Source organism: Musa acuminata, chromosome BXJ3-10 (genome assembly GCF_036884655.1).
Source record: "Musa acuminata AAA Group cultivar baxijiao chromosome BXJ3-10, Cavendish_Baxijiao_AAA, whole genome shotgun sequence".
In the NCBI taxonomy this organism is placed as follows: Eukaryota; Viridiplantae; Streptophyta; class Magnoliopsida; order Zingiberales; family Musaceae; genus Musa; species Musa acuminata.
Window position 1 is genome coordinate 33,075,437 of NC_088358.1, and position 26,898 is coordinate 33,102,334.

The 26,898-nt window shown below is 37.0% G+C and overlaps 3 protein-coding genes across 12 annotated transcripts; 1 reads left to right on the forward strand and 2 right to left on the reverse strand.

The window, feature by feature from the left end:
• Window positions 1-1,103: 1,103 nt before the first annotated feature.
• LOC135586307 (transcription termination factor MTERF6, chloroplastic/mitochondrial-like) lies at window positions 1,104-9,879 on the forward strand. Of its 8 annotated transcripts, none has more exons than XR_010501811.1 (3): window positions 5,410-5,569; window positions 8,114-8,273; window positions 8,349-9,879. XR_010501811.1 is itself a non-coding variant. In XM_065171149.1 (2 exons), exon 2 carries the CDS (start codon window positions 1,940-1,942, stop codon window positions 2,810-2,812), a length of 873 nt encoding a protein of 290 aa, XP_065027221.1. In that variant the 5' UTR covers window positions 1,171-1,336; window positions 1,916-1,939; the 3' UTR covers window positions 2,813-2,907. The 8 variants fall into 8 exon arrangements, 2 of the variants coding, with proteins under 2 accessions (XP_065027221.1, XP_065027220.1); XR_010501812.1 differs by having other exon boundaries at window positions 8,382-9,879; XR_010501808.1 differs by lacking the exon at window positions 5,410-5,569 and adding an exon at window positions 1,104-1,336 and having other exon boundaries at window positions 8,123-9,879.
• Window positions 9,880-11,159: 1,280 nt separating this feature from the next.
• Window positions 11,160-12,511, reverse strand: LOC135651478 ((S)-beta-bisabolene synthase-like). Its single transcript, XM_065171549.1, has 4 exons — window positions 12,411-12,511; window positions 12,110-12,245; window positions 11,658-11,906; window positions 11,160-11,498 (listed from the first exon to the last, which is right to left on the reverse strand). The coding sequence occupies exons 1-4, from the start codon at window positions 12,509-12,511 to the stop codon at window positions 11,205-11,207; spliced, it is 780 nt and encodes a 259-aa protein (XP_065027621.1). The 3' UTR covers window positions 11,160-11,204.
• A 3,498-nt stretch (window positions 12,512-16,009) lies between these two features.
• Window positions 16,010-25,119, reverse strand: LOC135651702 (casein kinase 1-like). Of its 3 annotated transcripts, none has more exons than XM_065172032.1 (14): window positions 24,389-25,119; window positions 24,229-24,269; window positions 23,535-23,604; window positions 23,303-23,451; window positions 23,083-23,178; window positions 18,545-18,615; window positions 17,814-17,875; window positions 17,653-17,716; window positions 17,476-17,560; window positions 17,219-17,345; window positions 17,019-17,092; window positions 16,864-16,927; window positions 16,650-16,777; window positions 16,010-16,576 (listed from the first exon to the last, which is right to left on the reverse strand). In XM_065172032.1, exons 1-14 carry the CDS (start codon window positions 24,465-24,467, stop codon window positions 16,286-16,288), a joined length of 1,401 nt encoding a protein of 466 aa, XP_065028104.1. In that variant the 5' UTR covers window positions 24,468-25,119; the 3' UTR covers window positions 16,010-16,285. The 3 variants fall into 3 exon arrangements, with proteins under 3 accessions (XP_065028104.1, XP_065028105.1, XP_065028106.1); XM_065172033.1 differs by having other exon boundaries at window positions 24,998-25,073; XM_065172034.1 differs by lacking the exon at window positions 24,229-24,269.
• Window positions 25,120-26,898: the final 1,779 nt, after the last annotated feature.

Consider the following 26,898-nt stretch of genomic DNA (forward strand, 5'->3'; position numbering starts at 1 on the left):
TCACTTACTCTTGCGATGAGACCCAAGAGTCTAACGAGTGAGTTCAATCGGGCATGGTCCAAGCACTCGCCCCGGTTCGAGTGTTGGGCAGGTCAAACACTCACCTAATCCAATTGGAGTTTTAATGTTGTGAAGTCATCTTAGAATGTTAATATGTTGTGGAAGAACTATATTGATATGGATTTCCTTGATCCAATGTCTGCTTAGTTCACTAAGGATATAATTCTCTGTCATATAATTTATACCTTCCGAAACATGTTGTAAGTGTGAAACTCCATATTTTAATGGGGTATTTTTTTTCTTATAACATTTTTGTTTAGTTATTTAAAATCTAACAGCAAAAGTTTATGAACTCTACGTTAACATTTTTGTTGCGTACTGATTGTACCATTGAATCATCTTAAATTTGTGTCAATTTAAATTCTCCATAAAGAATCTCTTAGAGTACAACATCCAAGTTGATTTTGAGATTCATTTTTCATAATTTTTTTTTTGCTACAAATCTTTTATATGGATATGAATGGGTACGAATCATTAGTTCAGAAAGATAATTAAAATATTCTCAAGTTTTTATGTTATGTTTCTACGATAGTTGACTAATTATGTTTGTCATCTGTGTCAACTTGGCCCTAGTCATATTAAAATTAATATTGATTACGTTGTTACTGATTTTATTATAATATATAAAATCATCATAGCTGAACTATCATTTGTGTGAAATATCATATGAATAAGGACAGAATTATAGATGTCATTAAATGCGTTCGTATTAAAATTATGTTCTAAGCCCTATAAATTGATGGTGTCATGATATATGAATGCATAGAAAAATTTAATTGTGTGAGGACTTTCATTCATCATATACTCACCATTTCTCCACCTCTTTATCACTTATCTTAGTTTTTGTTAAAGGTTCTTCTATTGTTATGCTCAAGTGACGACGAGGAACCATTGTCACATGAAATAACATGGTAAATCATATTACGAAGTTTTAATCGAAAAATAATCGAGTGAAAGATTGGTATCGAGAACATGATCCGCATAGTTTCACTCGTTTTCATTTCTTTGCTATGAGACGATCGATATGTGCCTCGGCGCTGAATTCATTTTTACATGTTGAAGGATTAGTTTGTTACATGAGCATCCGAATCATTAAAATCCGGATCCGACCTGAGTCACATTTCGAACCCCACCTAAACCCCCGCGGCGCAACCCTGCCCTAATCGCAGCGACCGCTCTTTTTCTTCGGCGACTGCGGCGTCTCCTCAGTGAACGACGGCTGCCTTCCTCTCCATCGGGAAACAGCGACAGTTGGCGGTGCCGTCTTCCCCTCCCGGTATCTCTCTTTCTCTTTCTCTTCCTCCGTCGCCATCGCACACTACTCCCTTCTCCTCCCTCTTTCCCCTCTGTTCATCGCAGCCCCGCCCCCGCCCCGCCCGCCCCCCACCACGCGCGCCAGCCCCACTTCCCCGATCCCTCCTCCCTCTCCCCCTTTCGTCGCAAGCTCGTCCCCTTCCCCGACACCATCCTCCTCCTCCTTCCTCTCTCTTCCCTCTTCCCCCAATTTTTCTTTGTTTTTCTTCCTCGATACCATCCTGCAATAAGATTAGTTTTTTTTGTATTTTTCTGCAAACAGCACACGATACTGCTTCAAAAGATGATGTTTTTGTTGCAAAAAAGGCTCTTTTGCCTTTTCCCATGTAACAATTCCTCCATTTATCTTTCCTCCTATCAACTTTGCAGCCTGTTTAACTTTTCCACTTCCAAAGACCAGAGTTCAGAGCACAGATCCAACTTTTTAGTGGTCAAGCCCCTTCAATCATGTGAGCTTTCCTCAGAAAAGGCTGCAAAAACACCCAAGTATCACACCTGTCGTAAAAATTCTTCTAATCTTTTCATTGAGTTCTTTAAGCAGAACGGTTGGAGCGATGTACAAGTCATGAAACTTACCCAGAAGGCACCCCGGTTGCTGTGTGCTAAGGTAGAGACTACACTGAAGCCCAGGATGAGATCTTTGCAGGACATGGGATTTTCTGTTACCGAAATAGTTCAGTTGGTTTCAAAATTTCCGACTGTACTCTATCATAATATCCAACCGAATTTGAACTTCTTGAAGTCACTACTTGGTTCTAATGAGAGGTTACTGAAAGCCTGCAGTAGGAACCGATTTCTTCTTACTTCTAGCTTAGCTCGGAAGATAGAGCCCAATATATCTCTCTTAAGGGAATGTGGCATCAGTGATGAATGCATCGCGCGTATGGTGGTGTTGAATTCGGGTTTTGTTGTTCGAAAAAACAAATTTATTAAGGAAGTTATGGAACATGTTGAGGAGTTGGGTGTGCCACATGATTGTGGAATGTTCCCTCATGCACTTCTTACTGTCTTGAACTCGAGCAGATCGAAGTGTGATGCTACCTTTGCAACCTTGAAGAGCTTTGGTTGGTCCCAGCCAGATATCGTTGCCATACTCAGGAAGAACCCATGTGTTTGGAGACTCTCAAAGAAGAACATATCTGACAAAATGACATTCCTGACGAAGGAAGCTGGTTGTGAGCTGCAGTATATCATTCGCAATCCTGGGATTCTTGCATATAGCTTGGAGAAGAGGTTGAGACCGCGACATGAAGTTATAAATTTTCTTGAGCAGAATAAATTGCTGGATAAAGGACATCGCCTTTTATATGTCATGCCACTAACTGAGCAGAAGTTCATGAACCAATTTCTTTTCCCGTACAAGGAGAAATTTACTTCACTCTATAATTCCTATGTTGCTGCTGTGCAGGGAAAGCACCATGTTGTCCCTGAAAATTAGGATTGCAAGTGCTTCCTCGAGATAAAAGTGTAAACCTATTGCATACTGACTGCACTATTTAATCATCTTAAATTTGTGACAATTTATAATCTTCAGGAGTTTCTTCTGAGTAGAACATCACTGTTGATTTTGATATTTTATTTCTAATTATCTTTTGATACCTTTTATTTTATACCGATGTTTTAAAGCATTTGTGTTATGTTTCTATTGTAGCTTGTTATTTCTCTCGGTTGATCGGTGGCGACTTGGCCTCAGACATGCGTGGGAAAATAATTAATGTGTGGAGAAACAATATTTTGCGAGTGACTCTTCATCATATTTTCAATATCTCTGCGCCATCTCTATCTCTCTTACAAGAGAGATCGAAACGATACATGAGTTATAATCTTAGCCCTTTCAATATTCTTCTAAACTGAAATTAAGTGTAAGCAAAATAAAAGTTGCAACCACTTGAAATATCATAACATTACAGCAGCGAGGAAACATTTTAAAGACCCCGTACATATTATGAAATCTAACTTGGAGAAACTTTCGAATCAAGTACACGATACATATATATATATATATATATATATATATATATATATATATATATATATATATATATATATATATATATATATATATATATATAATGTGCTAAGAAAAATATGGTAAATATTTGTTTAAAAGGTTTCATATGACAACTTATATGCCAATGAATACAAATGATAAATTATGTTAAAATATATAGTTAAAAATAGATTAAAAAAAATAATAATAATATACATGTTTAATTGGAACATAAATTTATCTCACACATTCAAGATCAGATCTTATATTTATTTACAGTTAGTTTGTTATTCGGATTTATGCACAGCCCTATAAGCATCACTTTGAATTAAGGAGGTGTGATACGATTATTTTAAATATTTATAATTAAATAAAATAAAAGATAAAGATTTAAATTAGAAAAATGAATGAGGATAAGAAGATTTGTTGGAATATAATATATTTCTTTATTATTTAAATGAACTTATACTCTTTTATATCTTTTGATTCATATAAATAGGAATTATTAAATAAATCCAAGGTACTATAGATTTGAAGTACTAATCTTTTTTTTTTTTTTTTTTGAACTATCTTCATCTCGACGATGTGGTGATCCAAAATTTATACTAATTTTTCACTTGAAAGCTTGCAGGGATCACCACTCATTTGTGGTGATTGGTGATGCAACGAATGAATCGAGTGGAAACATCAATCGACTAAGATGAGACTTCACAACATCCATACGTGCCTTCGAAGCAAGACGACACGAGCTTCACCTGTGTGTGCTCCTTCCAATTATTGATCTCACAGCACTAACACGTGCATTGTGAATGTCATGTCATTCCATTTTCTCGTACATCAGTGGATAGGGAGGGAAGAATACACGTCATTCCATTTAATTTAACTAGAGATATTTTCTTCCACAGAGTTCAATGATGCAGAAGATCCATATGGCTGATCATGAATAGCTTAGCTTGGACATCATGGCTGATCATGCAGAGTTCAATGATAAATTAACCCTATCCCCCTATTGCATACTGATTGTACTATTTTAAATTTGTGACAATTTAAATTCTTTATGAGGAACCTCTTAGAGTATAACATTCATGTTAATTTATCTTAAATTTGTGACAATTTAAATTCTTCGTGAGGAACCGCTTACAGTATAACATCCATGTTAATTTTGAGATTTGTTTTCTATAAAGTTTTTTCGTGTTATAAATGATATCGAATCTTTTATATCGATGTGAATGAGTACAAGTCATTAGATCATAAAGATAATCAAAATAATTTTTGAAGTTTTTTATGTTATGTTTCTACCATAGTTGATTTTGAGATTCATTGTCTATAAATTTTCTCGTGCTATAAATGATGTAGAATCTTTTATATCAATATGAATGAGTACAAGTTATTAGATTAGAAAGATAATCAAAATATTCTCAAGTTTTTATGTTATGTTTCTATCGGAGTTTGACTATGTATGAATGTATAGAGAAATTTAATTGTGTGAGGACTTTCATTCATCATCGCATGCTCATCATTTCTCCACCACGATATCAGACATCTTAGTTTTTGTAAAAGGTTCTTCTATTGTTATAATCAAGTGGAGACTAGGAGACATTATTATCACATGAAATAATATGATTTAAAATCAAAATAAATCGAAGTGAAAAATCAGACACAAAAAATAAGCATAATAAGCTAGAAAAGATTGGTATCGAACATTGATAGATTGATACATTTTCGCAGAGTTTGGCAGACTTACTAAGATACTTAATAATACATTGATAGATTTTCTTTTCCGTTTTTTCTTCTTGTCATTTCCTTTGCTACGAGACGATCGATGTGTGCCTCAGCGGTAATAATAAATAAAACACTGTGATTTCATTTTACATGTTGAAGCATTAGGTACTCATATTGTTTTGGCATCCAAAATAATTTCTTCATCGACAGTTGGTTTTGTTACATGAGCATCATCCGATAAGTGGGGTGGGCCCCACGAATTCGACCGGAGGCGGTTCGACGGGTCAGGCGCCCGAATGATCAAAATCCGGATCGAACCTGAGTCACATTTCGAACCCCACCCAAACCCCCGCGGCGCGACCTTACCCTAATCGCAGCGACCGCTCTTTTTCTTCGGCGAGTGCGGCGTCTCCTCATTGACGACGGCTGCCTTCGTCTCCATCGGGAAACAGCGACAGTTGGCGGTGGCGTCTTCCCCTCCCGGTATCTCTCTTTCTCTTCCTCCTTCGCCATCGCACACTCCCTTCTCCTCCCTCTTGCCCCTCTGTTCATCGCAGCCCCGCCCCACGCGCGCCAGCCCCCCTTCCCCGATCCCTCCTCCCTCTCCCCCTTTCGTCGCAAGCTCGCCCCCTTCCCCGACACCATCCTCTTCCCTCTTCCCTCTTCCCCCAAATTTTCTTTGTTTTTCTTCCTCGATACGATCCTCCACCTCCCTTCTCCTTCCTCCTCCTCCCTCCTCCCTCTTCCCCCTGTTCATCACAGTCCCCCGGACCCTCGCCTCGTCGCAACCCCCTTCGCAGACCTCTTCTCCCTCTTCCCCTCTTCCTCGCTGCTCCCAGACCACAGCCCGGTCTTCCTCCTCCTCCTCACTCCTCCTTTCTGTATTTGTGACTGCTGTAATTTTTATGTTAATTTTGAATTATTATTTTTTACTATAATTATTAAAATGTCATTTTTGATGTTAATCTTCTTTTTTTAGTTATCTTATTATTAGATTTGGATAATTTAGCACTTTAATGTTTTCTAGATAGTTAAATCAATGTAATTTTATATTTACCGGTGATGATTTGAATATGAAATTAGATGAAACTCATTTTGTCTAATTTTTATTTTAATGCCTGGATTTTTTGTTAATTATATTTTTTATTATTTTATATTGGCTAGTTCTTTGCGGAGCTTGGGCGAGTGCCTTTAACAACACTGTCTTGAACATTGGCACAGTAGCATGGAACAAGTGATCTTTTTTACATACTCATTTCCTGATCATTGTAACCCATTAAGGAGGCCATAAAAAATAATTTTGATATATTAATTTAGATTAACGTAACTTGATTGTAGCCAGATACTGTGGTCAAATATGGTGCTCAGTGTTTGGAATTTTATTATCATACAGTATCTCCAATGATGTTTTTTTTTTTACAATTGACAATTAATTTCTGGTTCTTGGATATCAGCTGGTTCACTGACCTCATATTGTTAGATTAAAGGAAAAAAGTTACTATAATTTTAAGTTAGATTAAAGTTTTTAATTTGGAAATAAATTTAAATTTACTATAATTTTACCAAAAATAATCTTATTTAGGAAAGAATAGTGACACATTTTTTTTGAGCTTTAAGGAATATCTTTGTGGTACGTTCTCAATCATCTTTATATTAATATTGAATTGTTTATAAACAAATGATTAGAATTATTAGATTATTTATTTAAACAACTTAAATTTTAAGATTCAAATGAATCAAGTAATTAATCGATGAATTGTTATATTATTTATTTAAACAATTTAAACTTTAAGATTCAAATGAATCAAATAATCAATCGATGGATATACTTGGTTCTACCACCAAAAAGAACGACGCGATTCCATCGGCTGTGGATTGGGGTCTTCAATCCTCTATATCTATATATAAATTTGACATGCTTGTTAGATCCAATCCTAAAATTGATCTCGCGACATAGTATAATGGTACACCGTATGCCATTAATGCATTAATGTAGTTTGGTCGTAGTTTGATTGTCTTGAACAAAGTGTCCGAGGCAGTTCTTGAGGCAAGGATGGTTGTGACATATATTGGTATGGAGCATGGAGAATGTCAGAACTTCTACTTTCACCACTGATTGGTTGCTTCGTGTCATAAGATCGATAATCGCATTGTTGCTCGTAGAAGAATGACCAACCATGATTGTAGTACTGTTGGCTGTAAGATTCTTCATAATATGATGGTTGTGCATATGATGAGCTTCACGTTGTGTCTATATCTTTGTCGCATCTGCTGAAAACCATCCACTGTTTTCCCTTTTCCCTTCTATGTATAAACATCACCGATATCTCGTCGAGCTTAATGATTTGAATCCTGGGTGATATGTGTAAAATATTGCTCCTCAGTGCATGCACTACCCTCAAATTGTGTAGACGTGACCATCTCTAACGTCATTGCCATTATCGATCAAGGTACTATTTCTACGTCGCTGTCATGTCTTTGGACGGAGCTGGTTGTTGAATGCGATTGAGAAGGTGTCTCGTCGTCCAACTCTATTCTTTTCAACTGTGCGACTGATGCTATTGTCTTCCCCTTTGTCTATTCCTTTGCTTTTGCACATTGGTCGAATGATTATGATGGTTGGGTGTCTCTAGTTAATCTTGATTAGAGTGTTCATTTCCTTAATCCTTTCAAATTTGATCCAATCCACAAATTTCTCAAACAATGTCTTTTCTACATACCGGTCTAGTTTGACATGTAAGTGAATCATTTCTTTACATTCTTGATGAAAAGGATCAATTATTCTGGAAGTGCTCATTTGAAATGTTTCTGGTTTTCGTTGTAGGACATTAGTGAATCTGATGTTAGACAAAACATTATGCATCTTCCACCTAATCTGAATGCTGAAGTACCTAGTGCAAGTCCTTGACTGATGTTCAACCTATTAGCACAAACTTGAATATCATCTGTATACGATCAACATAGTTAATGCCATTGTCACTCTTATGCTGCATATTTGATGAAAATATATTTGATGTCATTTTTCAGTATCTGCAGGGATATAGCGTGCTTCACAGTTTCTGAAGCTACCAACTGCAATAGATAAATAGTGGAAGGTAGTGTCAGTGCGCATGTGTCACATCAAGACATTATTTCAGTGGTGGAGAATTGCTTGGATTTGAGCATGATAACAAGTAAATGATCAAAGGTACTGATAATCAACACTCAAACACCATTTAGAGACTTAAATCTGAGAGAAATGGTTTATGGGAACTGATGGCAGGTGGATTTATGTGAAGAATTTTATCTGATACAGATGATCAGCTTGAAGTTTTCAACTTCCTTTTGATTGGAAGCAGATACAGAAAATATATTTAGTTTGGATGCGCTTGATCTGAGGTAGAAGAGGAGTTGGTCTTAGAGAGGGCAGCGATTAGATTAGTTTTTTTGTATTTTTCTGCAAACAGCACACGATACTGCTTCAAAAGATGATGTTTTTGGTGCAAAAAAGGCTCTTTTGCCTTTTCCCACGTAACAATTCCTCCATTTATCTTTCCTCCTATCAACTTTGCAGCCTGTTTAACTTTTCCACTGCCAAATGCGATAGTTCAGAGAACAGTTCCAACTTTATAGTGGTCAACCCCCTTCAATCATGTGAACTTTCCTCGGAAAAGGCTGCAAAAACAGCCAAGTATCACACCTGTCGTAAAAATTCTTCGAGTCTTTCCATTGAGTTCTTTAAGCAGAAGGGTTGGAGCGATGCACAAGTCATGAAACTTACCCAGAAGGCACCCAAGGTGCTGCGTGCTAACGTAGAGACTACACTGAAGCCCAGGATGAGATCTTTGCAGGACATGGGATTTTCTGTTACTGAAATAGTTCAGTTGGTTTCAAAATGTCCGGCTATGCTCTTTCAGAATATCCAACCGAATTTGAACTTCTTGAAGTCACTACTTGGTTCTAATGAGAGGTTACTGAAAGCCTGCAGTAGGAACCGATTTCTTCTTACTTCTAGCTTAGCTCGGAAGATAGAGCCCAATATATCTCTCTTAAGGGAATGTGGCATCAGTGATGAATGCATCGCGGGTATGGTGGTGTCGAATCCGTGTTTTGTTGTTCGAAATAACAAATTTATTAGGGAAGTTATCGATTATGTTGAGGAGTTGGGTGTGCCACGGGATTGTGGAATGTTCCGTCATGCACTTCATTATGTCATGAACATGAGCAGATCTAAGTGTGATGCTACCTTTGCAACCTTTAATAGCTTTGGTTGGTCCCAGCCAGACATCGTTGCCATACTCAGGAAGAACCCAAGTGTTTGGACACTCTCAAAGAATAACATATCTGACAAGATGACATTCCTGATGAAGGAAGCTGGTTGTGAGCTGCAGTATATCATTCGCCATTCTGGGATGCTTTCATATAGCTTGGAGAAGAGGTTGAGACCTCGTCATGATGTTATAAATTTTCTTGAGCAGAATAAATTGCTAGATAAAGGACAAGGCCTTGCATATGTCATGAAACTAACTGAGCAGAAGTTCATGAACAAATTTCTTTTCCCGTACAAGGAGAAATTTACTGCTCTCTATAATTCCTATGTTGCTGCTGTGCAGGGAAAGCACCATGTTGTCGCTGAAAATTAGGTTTGCGAGTGCTTCCCCGAGACAATGTGTAAACCTGTTGCATCCTGACTGCACTATTTAATCATCTTAAATTTGTGACAATTTATATTCTTCAGGAGTTTCGTCTGAGTGGAACATCCCTGTTGATTTTGATATTTTATTTCTAATTATCTTTTGATACCTTTTATTTTATGCCGTTGTTTTAAAGCATTTGTGTTATGTTTCTATTGTAGCTAGTTATTTCTCTCGGTTGATCAGTGGCAACTTGGCCTCAGACATGCGTGGGAAAATAATTAATGTGTGGAGAAATAATATTTTGCTAATGATTCTTCAACATATTTTGTTACCAATTGGCTTCATCATCTAGTATACGTAGATGATATTATTGTCAATCTTGATCGAATCTTCCTCAAAAATTTAGGATTCTTCCTCAATAATTAGCTACTCCTTTATCTACAAATAAATCATTCAAATTATGTGATGGCAGTTGAACTCAATTCAATAACGATAAGTAATTGACTCCTTACAATAACTTTCACTTATAATGAAAATTTATTCTAATTTTTCACTTGACAGCTTGCTGCTTCATCTGTGTGTGTTCCTTCCAATTATTGATCTCACAGCAGTAACACATGCATTGTGAATGGCATGTCATTCAGGGCGTCCACAGATGTTGACACACGACCAACTCGGCGAGCATTGCCGAAAACAGCTGTTTCCGATCGCAGTACACGCTTCGTCTCGAGGCTTGAGAAAAGAGACACGATTATATTTATATAATTATTCTCGTGCAATCTAAAAGTATAAGAATAATTTTCTTATTTTTATTATTTTAAAATCTTAACAAATATTTAACTTATTTTCAAAATTACTCTTAATAAATTTTAAAATAACGTCACATTAATATCGATAGAATATCACCGGATGAGTCGAATATTTGAGTAATATCCAATAAGCGCATTTAAGAATATATCTATATATATCTAAATGATAAAAATATAAATAACGTGCACAAGAAACTAGAACATAAGATAAGATGATCATTCTTCCTCTCAATCGATTGCTTCTGTGACCAAAAATCAAAGCTACTACTGAGTTGACACACAAAAAAAATACAGTAATTTACAAAAGAAAGCCTGTTTCATATAATGAGATCTTCTTCATGCATAGGTAGATGTTCTCAAGATATGATCCATATCTACCACCTTTGGAAACTGGTCAGCAATATCACCTACCCCTCCGTTTGTCTAACTCAACGAAAAGACAATTGGATTGGAAATTTTAGGTATTTGGTTGAAAATATTTCATTGCAGGCTCAAGTAAGCTTCTCTTGTTAGTAAATATTAATCATTAAACAATGGGCTAATTAATAATCGATCATCAGAAACAGTGCAGCTTTTATTTCCTTAAACAAGAAGAGTTCGAACATGGCTGATAAGGATTCTATCAAATACAGCTCCTGATGGATTGTTATTACGATACAAAAAGGAAAATGCTTCATACTATGGATGACACGATCATATAGGAACAGGTTGAAGAAGCAACAAGGAGATGCACTCTCTCATTGTAGTGTTAGATTCGGTGTATGCATCGATGTACTTGTACACGTTCTCTAAGATTCGTGTAAAATAGAGTGACGTTTGGAGTAGCGGGGCGAGGAATGTGGTCGGATTGAGGCACTCCTGGTTTATATCCTTCCATGCGTCTTCCACCATTTCTTGGAGCTTCTTGCATGCATCGTCTATGGATGTTCCATACTCTTTCATGCAGCAGTGTACTGTGGAGACAACATGTTCCCTCTTCCCTTCTCTCTGCGTGCAAGTCGATAAAGAAGAAATGTTTCTTTACTTTTGGCATTCGATACAGATCGATCGATGTTGATTACTTTTCAAAGCTTAGCTTTCAGACGCTCACCACATCAAAAGTCCATAAACAACTGGAGAATGGGGGAAATCGTGTGGGTTAATTACCTCATACGAAGTGATGTCATTCATTATTCGACCGATTGCAGAAGAAGCGTCGACGATCTTGGGAAAGCTGGCAGCCCATTCAAATGCTTCCTTGGTTGCGACTTCCCCCATGCCAACCAAAATGGCAGAAGCAAGCAAGGGATACGTGGTGCTCATCTTGGAAACACCCAGGTGTTCTTCTAATGTGGGCACATATTTCTCATCCCTCCATCTGGATTCCTCAAAATAAGCTCTAGCTTGAGACTTCAACTGTGATCACGAGGAAACCAAACCAAATATGACAGCAGAAACGCGTCAGGAGAGAGAGAGGTGCAAGTCTAAGAAATTTTCTATGTGAACTGTCATCATCTTTCATGATTTAGGTTTGATTGTATACACACTGAGGCTTGCCATCCATAAATATATAGTCTATTTAATGAGTTTCCTTATAAAAGAAGGATATAAGTACATACTGCTTCCTTGAGGTAAAATATCCTAAACTTCTCCTCCGCTGCAAGCTCAGTTTCGAATTCTCGAACAGCGAATAGAAGCTTGAGAAAGAAGTCCTTTAAGTACTCCGGGAGCTGATCAACAGCCTCAAAGTCCCACCTGCACGTAGCATTTCTTCTCAGCAAAGGATTATCTCGAATTGCTAAAGGCACCCAGAAATCACATTTTCGTGGTTTCTATATATGTGTGATGCATAACTTAATTGCTACTGCATTTTCTTCTTAGCTTAATAGTATCAGCAAAAATGCAGCGAGGTCTCCAAACCTTTGGATGGCATCAGTTAGTAGTTGGCTCTCCTCTAATGTGCTATAGTCATCATAGATATCGTCCAAGATGGAAGTAATGAGCACTATCTTGGTAGTCATTACCCGCGCACGTGAAAACTGGGGTTCATAGTACACACCCAGTATCCAGTAGTATGCTACTACCGCTCGATCTCGAGCAAAACTTAGGGTTTTGGTTAGGGCTAAATCCTTCCACCACCTGTCAATAATTATCATCAATTTGGAACCTAAACGTAAGCAAATATAAATGCCGTATAAAGAAGACTTGCATGCAGACGTCCTTAAGCTCTCGACGATGAAGAGATTGCAGTATATGGAAGTCCAGCTTTGCGAGCTCTAGGATCTTATCGTTTCGTGTTGGCTCCTCCTGGTAGATGGAGATGTAATGCCTTGCGAAAAGCCTTTTTATGCTTCTGCGAAGAGGGGTCTCGAGGGCAAGAGACACTAGCGTTGCCATAGGTGGGTTGAGATCATGAACCATGGATGTAAGGTGAGTCCGCGTGAAAGAAATAGCTTCATCAAGTATGGTCTCTCCGTGAGTTCCAAGGTAAGCCGCGTTGTATAAGCTTAGCAGCCCTTTTACATCCTCAGTCAAGGTTGTTGAGAAGCTCCCTCCCTCATCCTTGAACTTGCTGAAGACATCTGAATAAATAGAGTGATGACATCTTTTGTGTTAGTAAAAACTAAAGACCTCTGTTATGATCCATAGAGCAACAAATGAACTAAATTAAATGATACTATCACCATGTACTAGCTTAAGTTTTTTGTTTTTCTTTTTTTTAATCTTTATTTTATTAGGGAAAAAAAAAAAAAAAAAAACAAGAGACCTATCCATCATAAGCAATAGCACTATGATGTCTCGACAGAGACAGCAAAAGCTTTTAAATAAATAACATTAGTAGTTAAAAGTCTTAAACGATATCAAAAGTGGCCTTACGTATGCATATACTTATTAATTCAAATTCTAAGTATCAGATTGATTTTGCTCGTCTCCTACCCATAGTTACATAACAGAAACATCCGAATATAAGTCAATAGATCATATCTTATCTACTAATTCAGATTTTTAGATAATATGATATTACTAAAAGAAAAACAAGAGAATTATGCAATAGGAAAGTTTGGATTTTTTTTCTTTTATTAAGTTTTGTGTCCTCTAAAAATTAGAAGAAGAAAAAAAGGATCTTGGAGGAAGAACAAGACAATTGCTCTTAACCTACCATGGAGGAGGTTTGCAGCACCTATCGGACCCTTAGCTGGCATCCATATCTCCCTAGAGTCTTTACTTTCTTATTATGATCGAAATAAATGAGGGAATCATTGGGCACTTTCTTCTGCTTTACTGACAAGTTCAACAAAACTACGTATAGAATACTACCCTATACATTAAAGAAGATGAGGAGATTACCGGAGGTCACGCTGTATCCTTTCTCTCTAAGCAGTCGGAATCTGAGTGAAACCTCGTACAGTCCATCGTTGGCGCTATCGGCATCATAGACTCGTTTCAAAGCTTCGGTTAGTTCCTCCTCGAAGTGGTAATCGAGTCCAAGAAGCTGAATCGTATCGATCAAATGCATGGTTTGTGTCACATCGTAATTGTCCTGGAACATTCTCCTTACTTCTTCCCTGAGTTCTTCGTCTCGTTCTCTCATCCATGCTTCTGACTGTATCATGCTTAGGTGTTAGTTGATGTCACGGATCCACCTCTGATGATCTGTATTCGTTCTGGCTTATATGATAAGACAGGACTGCAGTCTTCAAGTTGAAACAGTTGTTTTCAAAGATGTGGTGGACTATGGGAGTTTAGAAGCACTAGCAACTCTCTCAACTTTTTTGGGATGCGACTTGAGTTACTAAAGCTTAAGAAAACATAGGAAATACTAGAAAACGAAGATGTTCAAAGAGCTGCATGCCAATTCAGTAAAGTGAAGCTAAACAACAGTCGAGCTGAAGCTGATTGTGCTCCAAAATTATACCTATGTACTGTTAAGTTGATCGCTCACTCATGCATGCGTATATAACAAAGAGTTCAGAGACTATATCACAGCTTCAAGATTAAAAGAAACTCTTCGATGAGACACGTGCCTCTGTTTCATCGGAGCAAGGATGGTGTGTGATGAAGTAGTCACCCCAGAGGTCGGGGATGATAGACTGCACACTGCCGCACGACCTGATGGCCTGCGGCATCAGATGACTGAGAACTCACGGCCTCCATTCCTCGAAGGCTTGACGAGGTGGACAAGAACAGCGTGGTTGATGTAGAGGACCATCACGGCTCGGTGTCTTATAGGCTCCATGGAGAACTTAGTGGTTTGAGCAGCTGAATAATTGAGGCCGTGATGCTGAATAATTGGCGTTGAATAATTGATGAAGAACACGATTCAATTGGAACCAATAAAAGAATTAAAACATGTAGTAGCTACATATGCTTTTCGAAACGGCTACACTAACTCTATTTTCTGTATGAGGCAAAAGGTTTTAGACTTTGTGATTCTATAATTAAGAAATTAATTATATATTTTTATATTATTTTTAATAAAAATTTTAAAACTCTAAAGCTATTAAAATTTCAGTAGTCATCCGATAAGAAGTTGATAAGACATATGATACATTGCCTATTATTAATATCAAATCCGAATCTTTACAATAATTCTAATTCAAGTTATTTTAGTGATACTGAAACATATTCAAGAAAGTTTCATAATATTTTATAAATATATAAATCTGGTGATTTTACATGTTTGTTTTAGAATCTAATTGTTTTGATGTTATAGATAAAAAAAAAAAAAAAAGGTGCAAGCAATTAAAAAAGAATTATAAACAATCGAAAAAAAAAAAAAAAGTCTCTCTCTCTCACACACACACATATTAAAACTATCACTTGATTCTGGAAGCTGATACCAAATGTGTTAATATCGAATACAGCCGTCTGGTATTTCGGATGAAGATCCAACGGGATTTGAATCTACACCTCATTTTGCTCAAGAATGATTATTGATATAATTGTAGCAAGTTGATGGGTGAGAGAGACTGCGATTCTGATGCCCGACCTACCAAAATGTGCGATGCGGTGCTTACCAGAAGGTGGTGCAGTAACTGGTTGTCAGGTGTGATGGGAAGGTGGAAGGCAAGCATGACCAGTAGATCAAGCTCGATCGGATGCCCGACGACCAGTGTTATTCCTTCAACTTCAGAAGCAAAAGGCGTGTAAGTTCATCGACGGATGATTTGAACTTGTTACTGCTAAATTGATGGGCTAATATACAATAAACATATCATATATTTCCTTTCTTTTTTTTTTAATCAGAATAAAAATTGACTTTTCATTGGCCCCTTGCTACTTCCGGGCTTTAAGGTGAGTAAATCTGTCCCCACGGCAAACCAGGATAAAAGGGAGAAGCAACAAGATCTCGGGCCATGTTTTCTCGAAGCCAGCAGATAAATACACAACTAGTGGCACCAACAACAGGACATAACCACAGTATTCAATCTACGTCAAACACTATATATATATATATATATATATATATATATATATATATATATATATATATTGCAGCACAATATAACAAATCAAGGTAGAGTGCTGTAAAGAGTTATATGCTCGGACCCCACGACTGACGTCGACTTGGCTTTTGGGCAACTTACTACTGCCTCTAGCTGGTGTCACCGGGGGCTTTGACTTCAATTATTGAATGTCATAGTTATCAAGTTTGGCACTATATTACATCGGATGGTCATCAGGCTTAACATAAAATATGGACAATGCATCATAAACGCATGGAATCCTCAAGGAAGTTGGGGATGTGTGAAACAACTCATCCCCTAAATGAAGGCCAGCACCTCCAGCTTTCTTTACTTCCTCTTCTCAGCACCAAGAGAGAGGAGATCTAAGCTACGAAGTAGAGATTCATTACGGGTTCCTCTGACAACCGCAGCTCGGGACATGGATGAGGACCTAGAATCTACCACAGGCTGCTGAATCCTTTGACCACTCAATGGCCGGCTGCTGCTTGAAAATATTCTACTTGTTCTGCTATTTTGTGGCTCACTAGGTTCGGTGGAACCCGGTCTGAAGCTCGACAAGACAGCCATCTTTGATGTACTCCCATGGCGATACATTGGGCGGGTTTTTTCTGAGTCAACCTAAGATTACAAACAAACACACTTTGTTATAGCACCAATGCAACATCTGATGATACAACTACCAAGGACTTACAGCATCTTTGGATGACATAAGGGCATCGTCTAAAGTTTTGTGCTTGGAATGATCACAATGATGAGCAGAACCTGAAGCATTCCTTCTAGCAAATGCTTCAACTGCACCTGAGAATCTTTCGCGAAGCTCTAGCACCACCGATAAAGGTCACAACCAAATCAGCAGGACAAACTTTATTTTATGTTTACATCTACTCTTCAGAAAAGAAGCAAACCTGAAGTTCTTTCTCCCCGATCAAACGATGGACCAATAGCTCCATTCGTCCTATCGCTTGATTGCTGCAAGAAAATACAATATTTCAAAACAAACAAACAAGAAATAAAGGTGACAAAAAAATCCATAGCAACACAATAACTTCAAAATGCATACCCGTATCCGAGGACTGGCACCAATTTGAGGATGCTTCACAATGGTCCAGTCAAAAAAATAATCAAATTGATACCCTATGACAACACAACATAAAGAGAAGATTTAGTGCGCAAAACCTCAAGTGGCTGAAAGCTTTAGTAAAGATTAACTGCAAACATACAAGTAAAAAAGGATCAGAGAATATAATACTTGGAATCTACCTTCTCGAATAAATAGGTCACGGAAAAGTCGCTTCATGTATGAATAATCTGGCTTGTCCTCGAATCGCAATGATCGGCAGTAGTGGAAATAGGATATAAATTCTGATGGATATGACTTGCAAAGTGCCTGATTCACAGCATAGATGGTGCAAAAATGTCCGCATTTACTTGTTGTCATTAAGCTAATAAGTTGAATGAAGAAATAGCTGGTTAAGCAAGTTCTTCAGCAAACAGACAGAAAGAAGATCCTGAGTTACCTCTACAGGAGTAAGCATTTTCTTTTCACTAATTTTATCATACTTCTGCTTTTTAGTGCCAGCTTTAAGCCCTTGCCAAGGAAGGCTGAAGTGAAGGAAAACAACCAGATGTAACAAGTTATGCATCCATCAAAAAACAAAGATGAAAACGAATAAACCACACAGATCGATCTTAACCTTCCTCTTAAGAAATACATTAGCACATAACCAAGAGATTCTAAATCATCTCTTCGGCTTTGTTCTGCATGTAGACATGGAAATGTCAAGACAAGTATGCACAAGATGTATAAATATAAGGAAAATAACCTGTATCAATTTCTAAGGTGAGAGAAACTCACCAACCCCAAGATGTGTATTAACACTCGCATACCGTGCAGTCCCGGTCAGGTTCTTATTCTCCCTGTAAAATTATCTTAATGCATCTTACATAACCAAGAAGTACTAACACAAGGACTAAAGAAGATTTGATTTACACATGAAGACATGGAACACAGAGACTCGAGACACTCAATAATTGAACATGCATAGGGACCCATGTTAGAAACTTGTGAAGGATGACAAACACATTCGGATGCAAAATAGGAAAGTAGCCAAGGCTAAGACTCAAGAAAACTAGTTCAGCCACCTTACTAAGCTGCTTGCAGAAAGACAGAAACTTTAAAGATGTGAACTTCCAAGGTCTACTCTGGCTTTGAAGTTTGAACACCTTGTACTATCTTGAAAATCTTGTTTATTTACAAAACAAAGTTCCATACCAAGTGCTAATTTTAATTCATCACTTGCTCTTGATTCAAATAATTTAGTAATGCCATGTTTGTGAGCTTGCCGGCAATTCGTTTTGCCTATGAAATTATTAGCTTTTCAAAAGTCAGACCGAAACAAACTCATTAAAAGTCAAAGACAATAGTTATCAAGTTTGTCTTGTCAGAGATGCTATCTAGTAACTACCAATAATTCCTATTTTCTCTTAAACAACAGGTGCAATAATAATGTCAGGAAAATATCTACAGTGAGTAAGCAGGTCGATACAAGATTTTGAATTAGCCCATTTGGTCCAAGTCATTATTACCTGTATGGTATGTGCTTATGAGTTTGAAGATCCCTATATTTCTTCGCAAGGCCATAGTCAATGATATAAACCTGAGATTAAACAACAAATGTCAAACAGATCACAAAGAGAAAGACAACACAACATTAAAACTCTGGGAATACATGGCTAAACTCACAAATCAATCAATATTCCAATCACACTAAAACATAGCTCCTCATGCAACCTATTTATCAAAGATGTGGAGAAATATTCAACCATATAAAATTATGAACAAAAGGCAAATTTTAATCCTGTTGACAGAGTTTCTAAGAATGACAAACTAAGCTCAGGACAGATCCAAGAAGCACTAAGCACCGGTTGGTTCTTGTAATTTACAAAGTCCTTAGAACTCATAAATTATATTGAGGGTTGAGTTCATGATGAAGACATCCATTACATCAGAATACAATGCCATCTAGCTGGCTGATGCAAGCCTAAGGGATCTCTATGGCAGATACTGAATAGATATTGAATTCTCTTCCCAGTTAACTAACACAAAGCTCAGAATCTGACAGTGAACAAAATGACAAAGAGAAAACACTGGCCCTGATCCACATAAACAGCTGGGGACATGCTTAGCAAGAAAAGAATACTTATGACTTAAGAGAGAGATTAAATTGCATATATTACAGAAATGATAGGTCAAGGATTGTAAGAAGGGTTGATAACAGGAAAATGTCAGCCTTGGCACATTGGCACAGGTCACTTGACCATCAAGACACGAACCTAAAGAAACAGCCTCCGTACCTAGATGGTCCTAATGCATGAGACTCGTGTCTAAAGGCCGGTTTTCAAATCATACAAAGCCCATATTTCATAATTTGGTTTCTCAGTCTGTATATAAATGATTACTAAGGTCACAGTAATTTCGACGACAGACATGATGGAACATATCCCTCCACCTCCCACACTACTGCCACGTTATGCAATCAAAAGATCCCCGCCAATGCCCCATGATACAGTCCAAATATCCACTGCTCAGCCTCTTTTTGTTCTTCACCTTAGTTACATCGGACTGTAATAAGTTTCAGAAACATCGGATGTAGAACGGTGAGCAAATCAAATTGGCTATATCAGATTGTCAGATGCTTTCAGAACTGAGTGGCAACCCACTAGAACTTGGAATGAGAATGACTAGATGGAATGTCTGGAACCAATAAAATAGTGGTAACATTGATCAGATGGACCCAGCAGTCAGCAAAGTCTGATTGGTTCCAGGTAGTCATTGTCATATGGTGCCACAATCTCCACCCATGTCAAAAGTAGGGCATAGCAAGCATTGGGGCAGAGGGTTTTCATGGCAAATGTATAGCGGAAACTATACACCCACTGAGAACTAATATAACCACATAATATAAAAGGATGTACCCAGTGCACAAGGCTCCTGCCAATGCAAGCTCTGGGGAGGGTCAATGTACCCAGTGTTACCTTTAAATATTTAAAGATGTTGTTTCTGTGACCCGAACCCTGATCTTCCATGTCGTAGAGGAACAATCTTACTATAGTACCAAGGCCCACCCTCATCCTTAATATAACCACATAATATACCCTATCAAACATATAGTAACTAACTGATAGTACTCAACCTTTATTATTTGATTGTTAAATAATATTTGACTTCCACAATTTTATTTTGGCTACCTATATTTAGATTATTGTAATTATTTCAACGTATATGATGATATTTATTTGTTCACATTGTTGAGTTTATAGGATTTAAATATAAATACTATAAAATTCATGTTAATAAAATATTATATATATATATATATTAAAAAATGCATTTGTCCTCGCCGTGTTCGTACTCCAATTTTTTTGAAAATGATGTCGCCGTGTCCATGTCCCATGTCTGTATTTGTGCTTCTTAGTAATTGTATAAAAGATCCAAACACCAATTTACAAAAAAAAAAACATTATAAGTTTCAAATGATATGAATATTTTATATAAACGAGCCAAAAATATAAAACTAAAGTTCATTCATTCTATAAAAAAAAGCCAAAATATGGTTAATGAATGAAATAATGCCAACGTAATTCATTAATGATATATAACAATGAGAAATTGAAAGAGAGAGAAAGAACACAAGGGAGAAAGAAGAGAGAGATCAAATAGAGAGAATGCTAGCGAGAAAGCACGAGAGTGAAAAAGAGAGAGGGGGAGAGAGATAATAGGAAGCAGTGCAGATTGTCAGAAATACTTCGAGCAGTGGGTATGTGAACATTGGTCATTGATTCAAATATTAAGCAGAAATAGTTTAAAGTTCTTTTTATTTAGACATTGGTCATTGATTGAATGTCTAATGATGTTTTTTTAACTTGATTTAAGTTTTTCTAGTCCTATTTATATGGGTTAAGAATCAAAACTAGCTTTCTCTTGAGCTGAATTGAGTTTTTCCTTAACCACTTTATAAGAAAATTGACTCAAGGGTCATTGGGCTTAAAACAACTACTAGGGCCCATAGCAAAGCAGCAAATAGCCTAAGATAAAGCCACTGTAGACCTAAAGTGCTTTATGGTGACGCTGCATATAAAGCATCGCACCAAACATTTATAAACCACCACAGCAACAGATAAGACTGCCAGTTAGACTAAATATCTCCAGTATATAAAACTAATTTCTATCCACTGATAGATGCAATAAAATAAAAATCTGCCATCCAACCTGTTGGTGGATGCTCTTTCTTAGTGGATACAAGGTCCCTGATGTTCTTAGTGGATCACTAGAACAAAGTGAGAACAAAGGGATCGAGGTGTGACCATGAAATTCCATGGAGGTGCAATGAAACAACCTGAGGAAAGAATGATAGCTGAGATGGTTAAAAGGTACCATCCTCTATGTGATTTTACTAATGAGCAGCTATGTTCACCAACAGATCCATCATGTGTTTGTATCTTCAGCCATACTAGTTCTCACTTCCTTACTAGAAGGCGTACGATGTATCAATGCGGTGCAAGCCTCCCCATTCTTCCAAAACAGCCAACCAAAGACAAGGAAGAAGTCTCATTTGAAACAGTCGGTTTGCAGGTAATTATGACACAAATTAATGGAATCAACACTTATACAATAACAACAACAACAAAACTATAAGTCCCAACTATTTGGGGTTGACTACATGAATCTTTTATCGCCATTGAGATATGCAAAAAGTAATATGTTTAGTTAAGTTTAGAGTATTTCTTGGAATCAACACTTAAAATAAAGATAATTTAAATAGGATCAATTATATATCCTACACAAGTATTTGTTAGACAGATATCTAACACTAAACATGCACCCAACATGAGATTGTGTGGACTACGGACTCGAGGATATTAATAAAATCAGTGGAATCTAGAGTAAATTATTCCAAATTAGTTTAGATTTAAAGTCCATGGCATCAGGAATTTAAACAAGGAGATGGAAGGGCATTGTTTAGAAGGGTATGTTGAATGCTCACAATCACTCAGAATATAACAAATTCAACACTTTGTTTTATGTTAGCGCTCCTATTTTCTAGACAACTTGCAATAGCTCTTGGATGTGCAAAGTAAAATTCCCACCCATCACGCAAATAATATTTGGTTGCATACATTTAAATCTAGATTATGTCTATGATGGAAACCATAAGCTCCATGAAGCTACTTAAGACCATAGAAAGAAAAAAAAGCACTAATTCTTTGTGTGTACTTCCATAGGAAGTCCAAAAATTAGAACCAAAATTTACCTTTGTGAAAAAATTCAGATAAAACAATATAGAAACACACACGAAAGACACGTTTGAAGACCTTATTTATGTCTATGATGGAAACCATAGGCTTCACAAAGCAACCTGACCATCAAAGGAAAAAAGTACTAATTCCAATGTGTATAACTACACAGGAAGTCCAAAAATTAAAATCAGAAATTGGTTAAAAAAATTCAGATAAAACTCAACAAAAACACCACACGAACACACATACAACAAAAAAGAAAAATATTAGAAAATCTGGTTTAGACAAACCATAGGTTCCACAAAGCAACCTACGACCATGAAAGAAAAGAAACTACTAATTTCTCTGTGTATAACTACCGTAGGAAGTCCAAAACTTAAGATCAAAACTTACCTTGCAACAAAATTCAGATGAAACTTTCATAGAAACCAGTTTCACACACACACATTAGAAGATCTATGATTCTGGTAAAAAGCAGAAATTATTACCTTACATTAGTATTATCAAAATCAATTTATTTCGAGCGAGTTGATAAGAAATACTTACATTGTATTCTTGGTTGGAAGAATCATAGATATGAAAAATTAAGTGAACAATTACATGCTCTTTAAGATGATAGTGAAAAGTGCAATTCTGGGAAGTAATTTGAGGTCATTTTTCCTAGTACTCATAACATAGGTAATAAGAAGATGGATTGCCAAGTAATTTTGATGTTCCAAATATTTGTATGCACTAGTTTGAGCACAGTGAATAACCACTAGAATGTATCCTCAGATACATCTGAAGGGCTTTTGGGAAATGAAATTTCCGATAATATGATAACACACCTGATTTGCTTTACGACCAAGGCCCATAAGAAAGTTATCTGGCTTTATATCACGGTGAAGAAACCCCTTTGAGTGCATATACTCAACTCGGTTAATCTTCAAAGAAAGAAACACAAATATTATGGTGATGTTTAAAGAGAGTTTCATTTCTAAACTCTGAAAAACAAAAAGACAACTAAATTAAAAGCTAGAGTCGAAGGGGAGAAAATGGTTCACATACTAATTGATCAGCAAGCATTAGGACTGTTTTCAGTGAAAACCTCCGGTTACAGTAGTTGAACAAGTCTTCTAGGCTAGGTCCGAGAAGATCAATGACCATGACATTGTATTCTCCTTCCACACCAAACCACTTAAGATGGGGGATTCCAGCTTCATTAAAACAACAAACAAAAATCATCATTAGCATTGACTGACCAAACAAAATGAATCATACTAATCGATTGACAACTTACTTCCTCCTTGGAGATGCATATACAACTTCGACTCATAATGAAGTTGAGGATGCTTTGCCTTCACTGATTCCTGCCAGCATTAAAGCATAGGTAGTAAATACCAAGATCCCATGGGTTATCCAATAGAATAACAGAAGTAGATTGCTCCATGATGAAAACATCAGACTTAATTAGTAAAATGAGTTGAAGTAAACTAGAAATCTTGCAATATATCTCCAAAGAGAAGCCCAGATTGGAGCTTTCAAGTAGAGAACTTACTAAAAGATAGACCTAACATCACATTATACACACCTAGGAACAATTTTCTTTAATGGGTGAATGAGCAATTGGATTTTCAGCATTAGGACCACTTGTGTAAAAGGCAAAATCAATGTAATAAAGATCAGAGTTTATATTAATAATTCAAATATGAATACCATGAATAGAGTTTTTTGACTGATCATGTATACATTGTTGCAAGGTGTTGTACCGTACTCCTGGTACAATAGAACATGCACTATGTTTGTGCTACATGTTTTTTCTTTTTTCAGCCATTAAACTTGCACTGTAATCTTAGGGCAACATTAATAACTAAAAACAATTGTAACATCTCACATAATCAACTAGTGGTTTTATTGTTTCGAATTCAAGTTAGAAAATACTTCATTTACATTTTAAAACAAGTTATATATATGAACATAGTAACAGTGCATACGAGCTTTACTGCTACTTCCTCTCCGCTTTGTACGTTAATACCTGAATCAAATCAACAACGAAGACAAAGTAAGACAAAAAAAGAATAATAACTGGAGCATGAGCCAAGACATAACATAAACTAAAAAAATGATGCACAAATATCCGAGAATATAACACACCCAAATAGAGCTCGCCAAAAGAACCACTTCCAATCTTTTTGCCAAGCTTAAATTTTCCACCTATCACACGCTCCATCATTCAAGATCCAATACAAATACCCCACACTAATCAACTCAACGCAAAATCCTCAGATCTCCAAGGTTGTACCAAAGAATACTCCTTTAAATCACCAGCAATCCACCCTACGACTCTCCTCCACCGACCAAACACGATCAGAACAATCGAAGCCACCAATTCGTACAGAAAAAAACCCTAAAAATCGTTATTCTTGGGCATCAAGACCTACATTACAAGGAAACCGACTCCTAGACCTCCAACCAGCACGCACACGCATCATCGGGACTCCGAATCCTCCTCTGATAAGAGGATCCAACAAAAGGAGCACCACTCACTACCGAATACCGAATCAATAAACTTTCATCCGCCCACAACTCTGATCGCGAAGAAACCCAAGCACCAGCCTTCGACCGCCAAATAGAAACCCTAGAAGATCTCCACCGACACGAGAGATCCAAGCGCCGCTTTTCGAAACAACCCGTCGAGTGGATCGAACAGAGAAATCGGATCAAAGATATGGAGACCAAAAAACATCTCCCCCGGATGCTCACAACATCTGTCGCGACGAAGGAAGTGAGGAGAGACGGTGCCGACGATAATGTGATCTCGACAAAGCTGGCGACAGATTAGTTTTCCCTTGTTATTTCTCTGTTATCAAACCTTTTCTTGTTGTTACTTGGGGAATTAAGTACATACGAATTGGGTGACTTCCAAGTATGGGTTCCAAAGAGAGCTGCTTCTCGCTAATTCTTCGTTTTATGCGATAAGTTTGGTAGAAAATTATATGCGGTAGCTTTAGTTCTCGCCATCGATAATATCTTAGTTTGATCAAGCGGCCAATATTACTTCGCATATATGTTTTATGAGGACCTTTGTTTTGTACTTTCATTCGACTTGCCATCAGTCGATGTAATGGACTGCTTTAGTGTGATGACCACCTGTTGACGGGGATCGTAGGGCAGCAGTTATCCCGTGCGTTAGCACAGATACCCGCAATGCTACCTGCCCTGTGGTTGGAAACTCTATTGGGGGCTCCGTGTAACATTGCTATCTCCAATATCGGGGCTACGCGGGTAGAAAAGACTCGTGGGAGATTCGGTCAACGACGATGACACATCAGAGACTAATAACTTATTTTATCTAAAAACAAAGAAAAGGAATATCAGTAACTTATTATGGCTCCTAAAATACTATACAAAAAAATATATAATATACATATTGCTTTTCCATATATGATGATTTTATTAAAATATACAAGAAGATTGATAATCAAAATTGATGGAGATTTAAATTTACAAAATATTAAAATCTCATAAACTTATGATAATATTAATAATTAAGTGTTGATGGAGATTTAAAGTAATTGAACACCATTGTAGACCCTGTGAAATATAACACTATAACTTTATTCGAAAATATTATAAGGATATTTTGAATTAAAAATATAATATATTATCTAGGGTATTTTTTTAAAAAAAAGATATTCTTATTTTAGGTATTTCTCAAATAGTTATCCCATTTTAATTTTTTTCTAAACCATATCCATCAATCTAAAAAAAATCAAAATTATCCTTCTCCATCGCTACCCACCTTCATTGCCACCCACTTGCTATCGTCGCCCATTGTCCATGCTATCCGTGAGGAGAGAGGGCACGAGGGTTACTATTGATTCTTAATTTCATCCTCATCCTCTACTCTATTGATTCTTAGGAAAGGAAGGGCCCCGCATGAGGATTGTCATCAGCCTCGCCCCTTCCCGAAGGCAATGTTGTCTACCAAGCAAAGGGTCAGGGCCAATGATGACCCTCACACCCTCTCCTTTTCTCGTGCAATGGTTGAGGGCAACAAATCTAATAGGACAGAGGATGACAACAAAATAGAGGACAAGCGACGACCCTCACACTCCCTCCCCTTGTGGACCTCGAGTAACGAGTAGACGATAGGCGACGAGGGGCAACGACAATGAGTGAACAATGAACGACGAGAGGCAACCACGGAGGCGGACAACAATGGAGAAGGGTAGTTTTAGAATTTTTTAGATTAGAAGGATGATTTAGGAAAAACTAAATTGGGATAACTGTTTAAAAAATATTCAAAATAAAAATATTTTCTAGAAAAATCGCCCTATTATCTATGGAAAAATTTGAAAACATGAGATAAGAGAAAAACCCAAAACGTAACATGTTTTTCGTCCTTACCATTTGACTGTTAAATCTCAAACTGATATGGTTATATATATATAATATTCTTGTGCACAGACAAAGTGTGCCGGCAATTTCCTGCACCGCTTTTAAACCGCGGGGCATATAACGGGTAAGAATGTCTCGGAACTTGAATCCGAAAAGAGGGATCCAATGTCAGTTCAATTCGGATAATTATAGAGAATCCAAATACAAAATAGGATTGCTGTCGATTTTTATGCATGTACAAGTAACTACTATCATGTAGATAC

Coding starts and splice junctions, on each gene's coding strand:
- LOC135586307 (XM_065171149.1), top strand. CDS start 1,940: ATGAAACTTACCCAGAAGGCACCCCGGTTGCTGTGTGCTAAGGTAGAG.
- LOC135651478 (XM_065171549.1), bottom strand. CDS start 12,511: ATGACTACCAAGATAGTGCTCATTACTTCCATCTTGGACGATATCTAT. Junction 11,907..12,109: donor TATTTTACCTCAAGGAAGCA/GTATGTACTTAT, acceptor TCGTGATCACAG/TTGAAGTCTCAAGCTAGAGC. Junction 11,499..11,657: donor ATGACATCACTTCGTATGAG/GTAATTAACCCA, acceptor ACTTGCACGCAG/AGAGAAGGGAAGAGGGAACA.
- LOC135651702 (XM_065172032.1), bottom strand. CDS start 24,467: ATGATGGAGCGTGTGATAGGTGGAAAATTTAAGCTTGGCAAAAAGATT. Junction 17,876..18,544: donor CATAAGCACATACCATACAG/GTAATAATGACT, acceptor ATAATTTTACAG/GGAGAATAAGAACCTGACCG. Junction 17,717..17,813: donor TAATACACATCTTGGGGTTG/GTGAGTTTCTCT, acceptor GTCTACATGCAG/AACAAAGCCGAAGAGATGAT.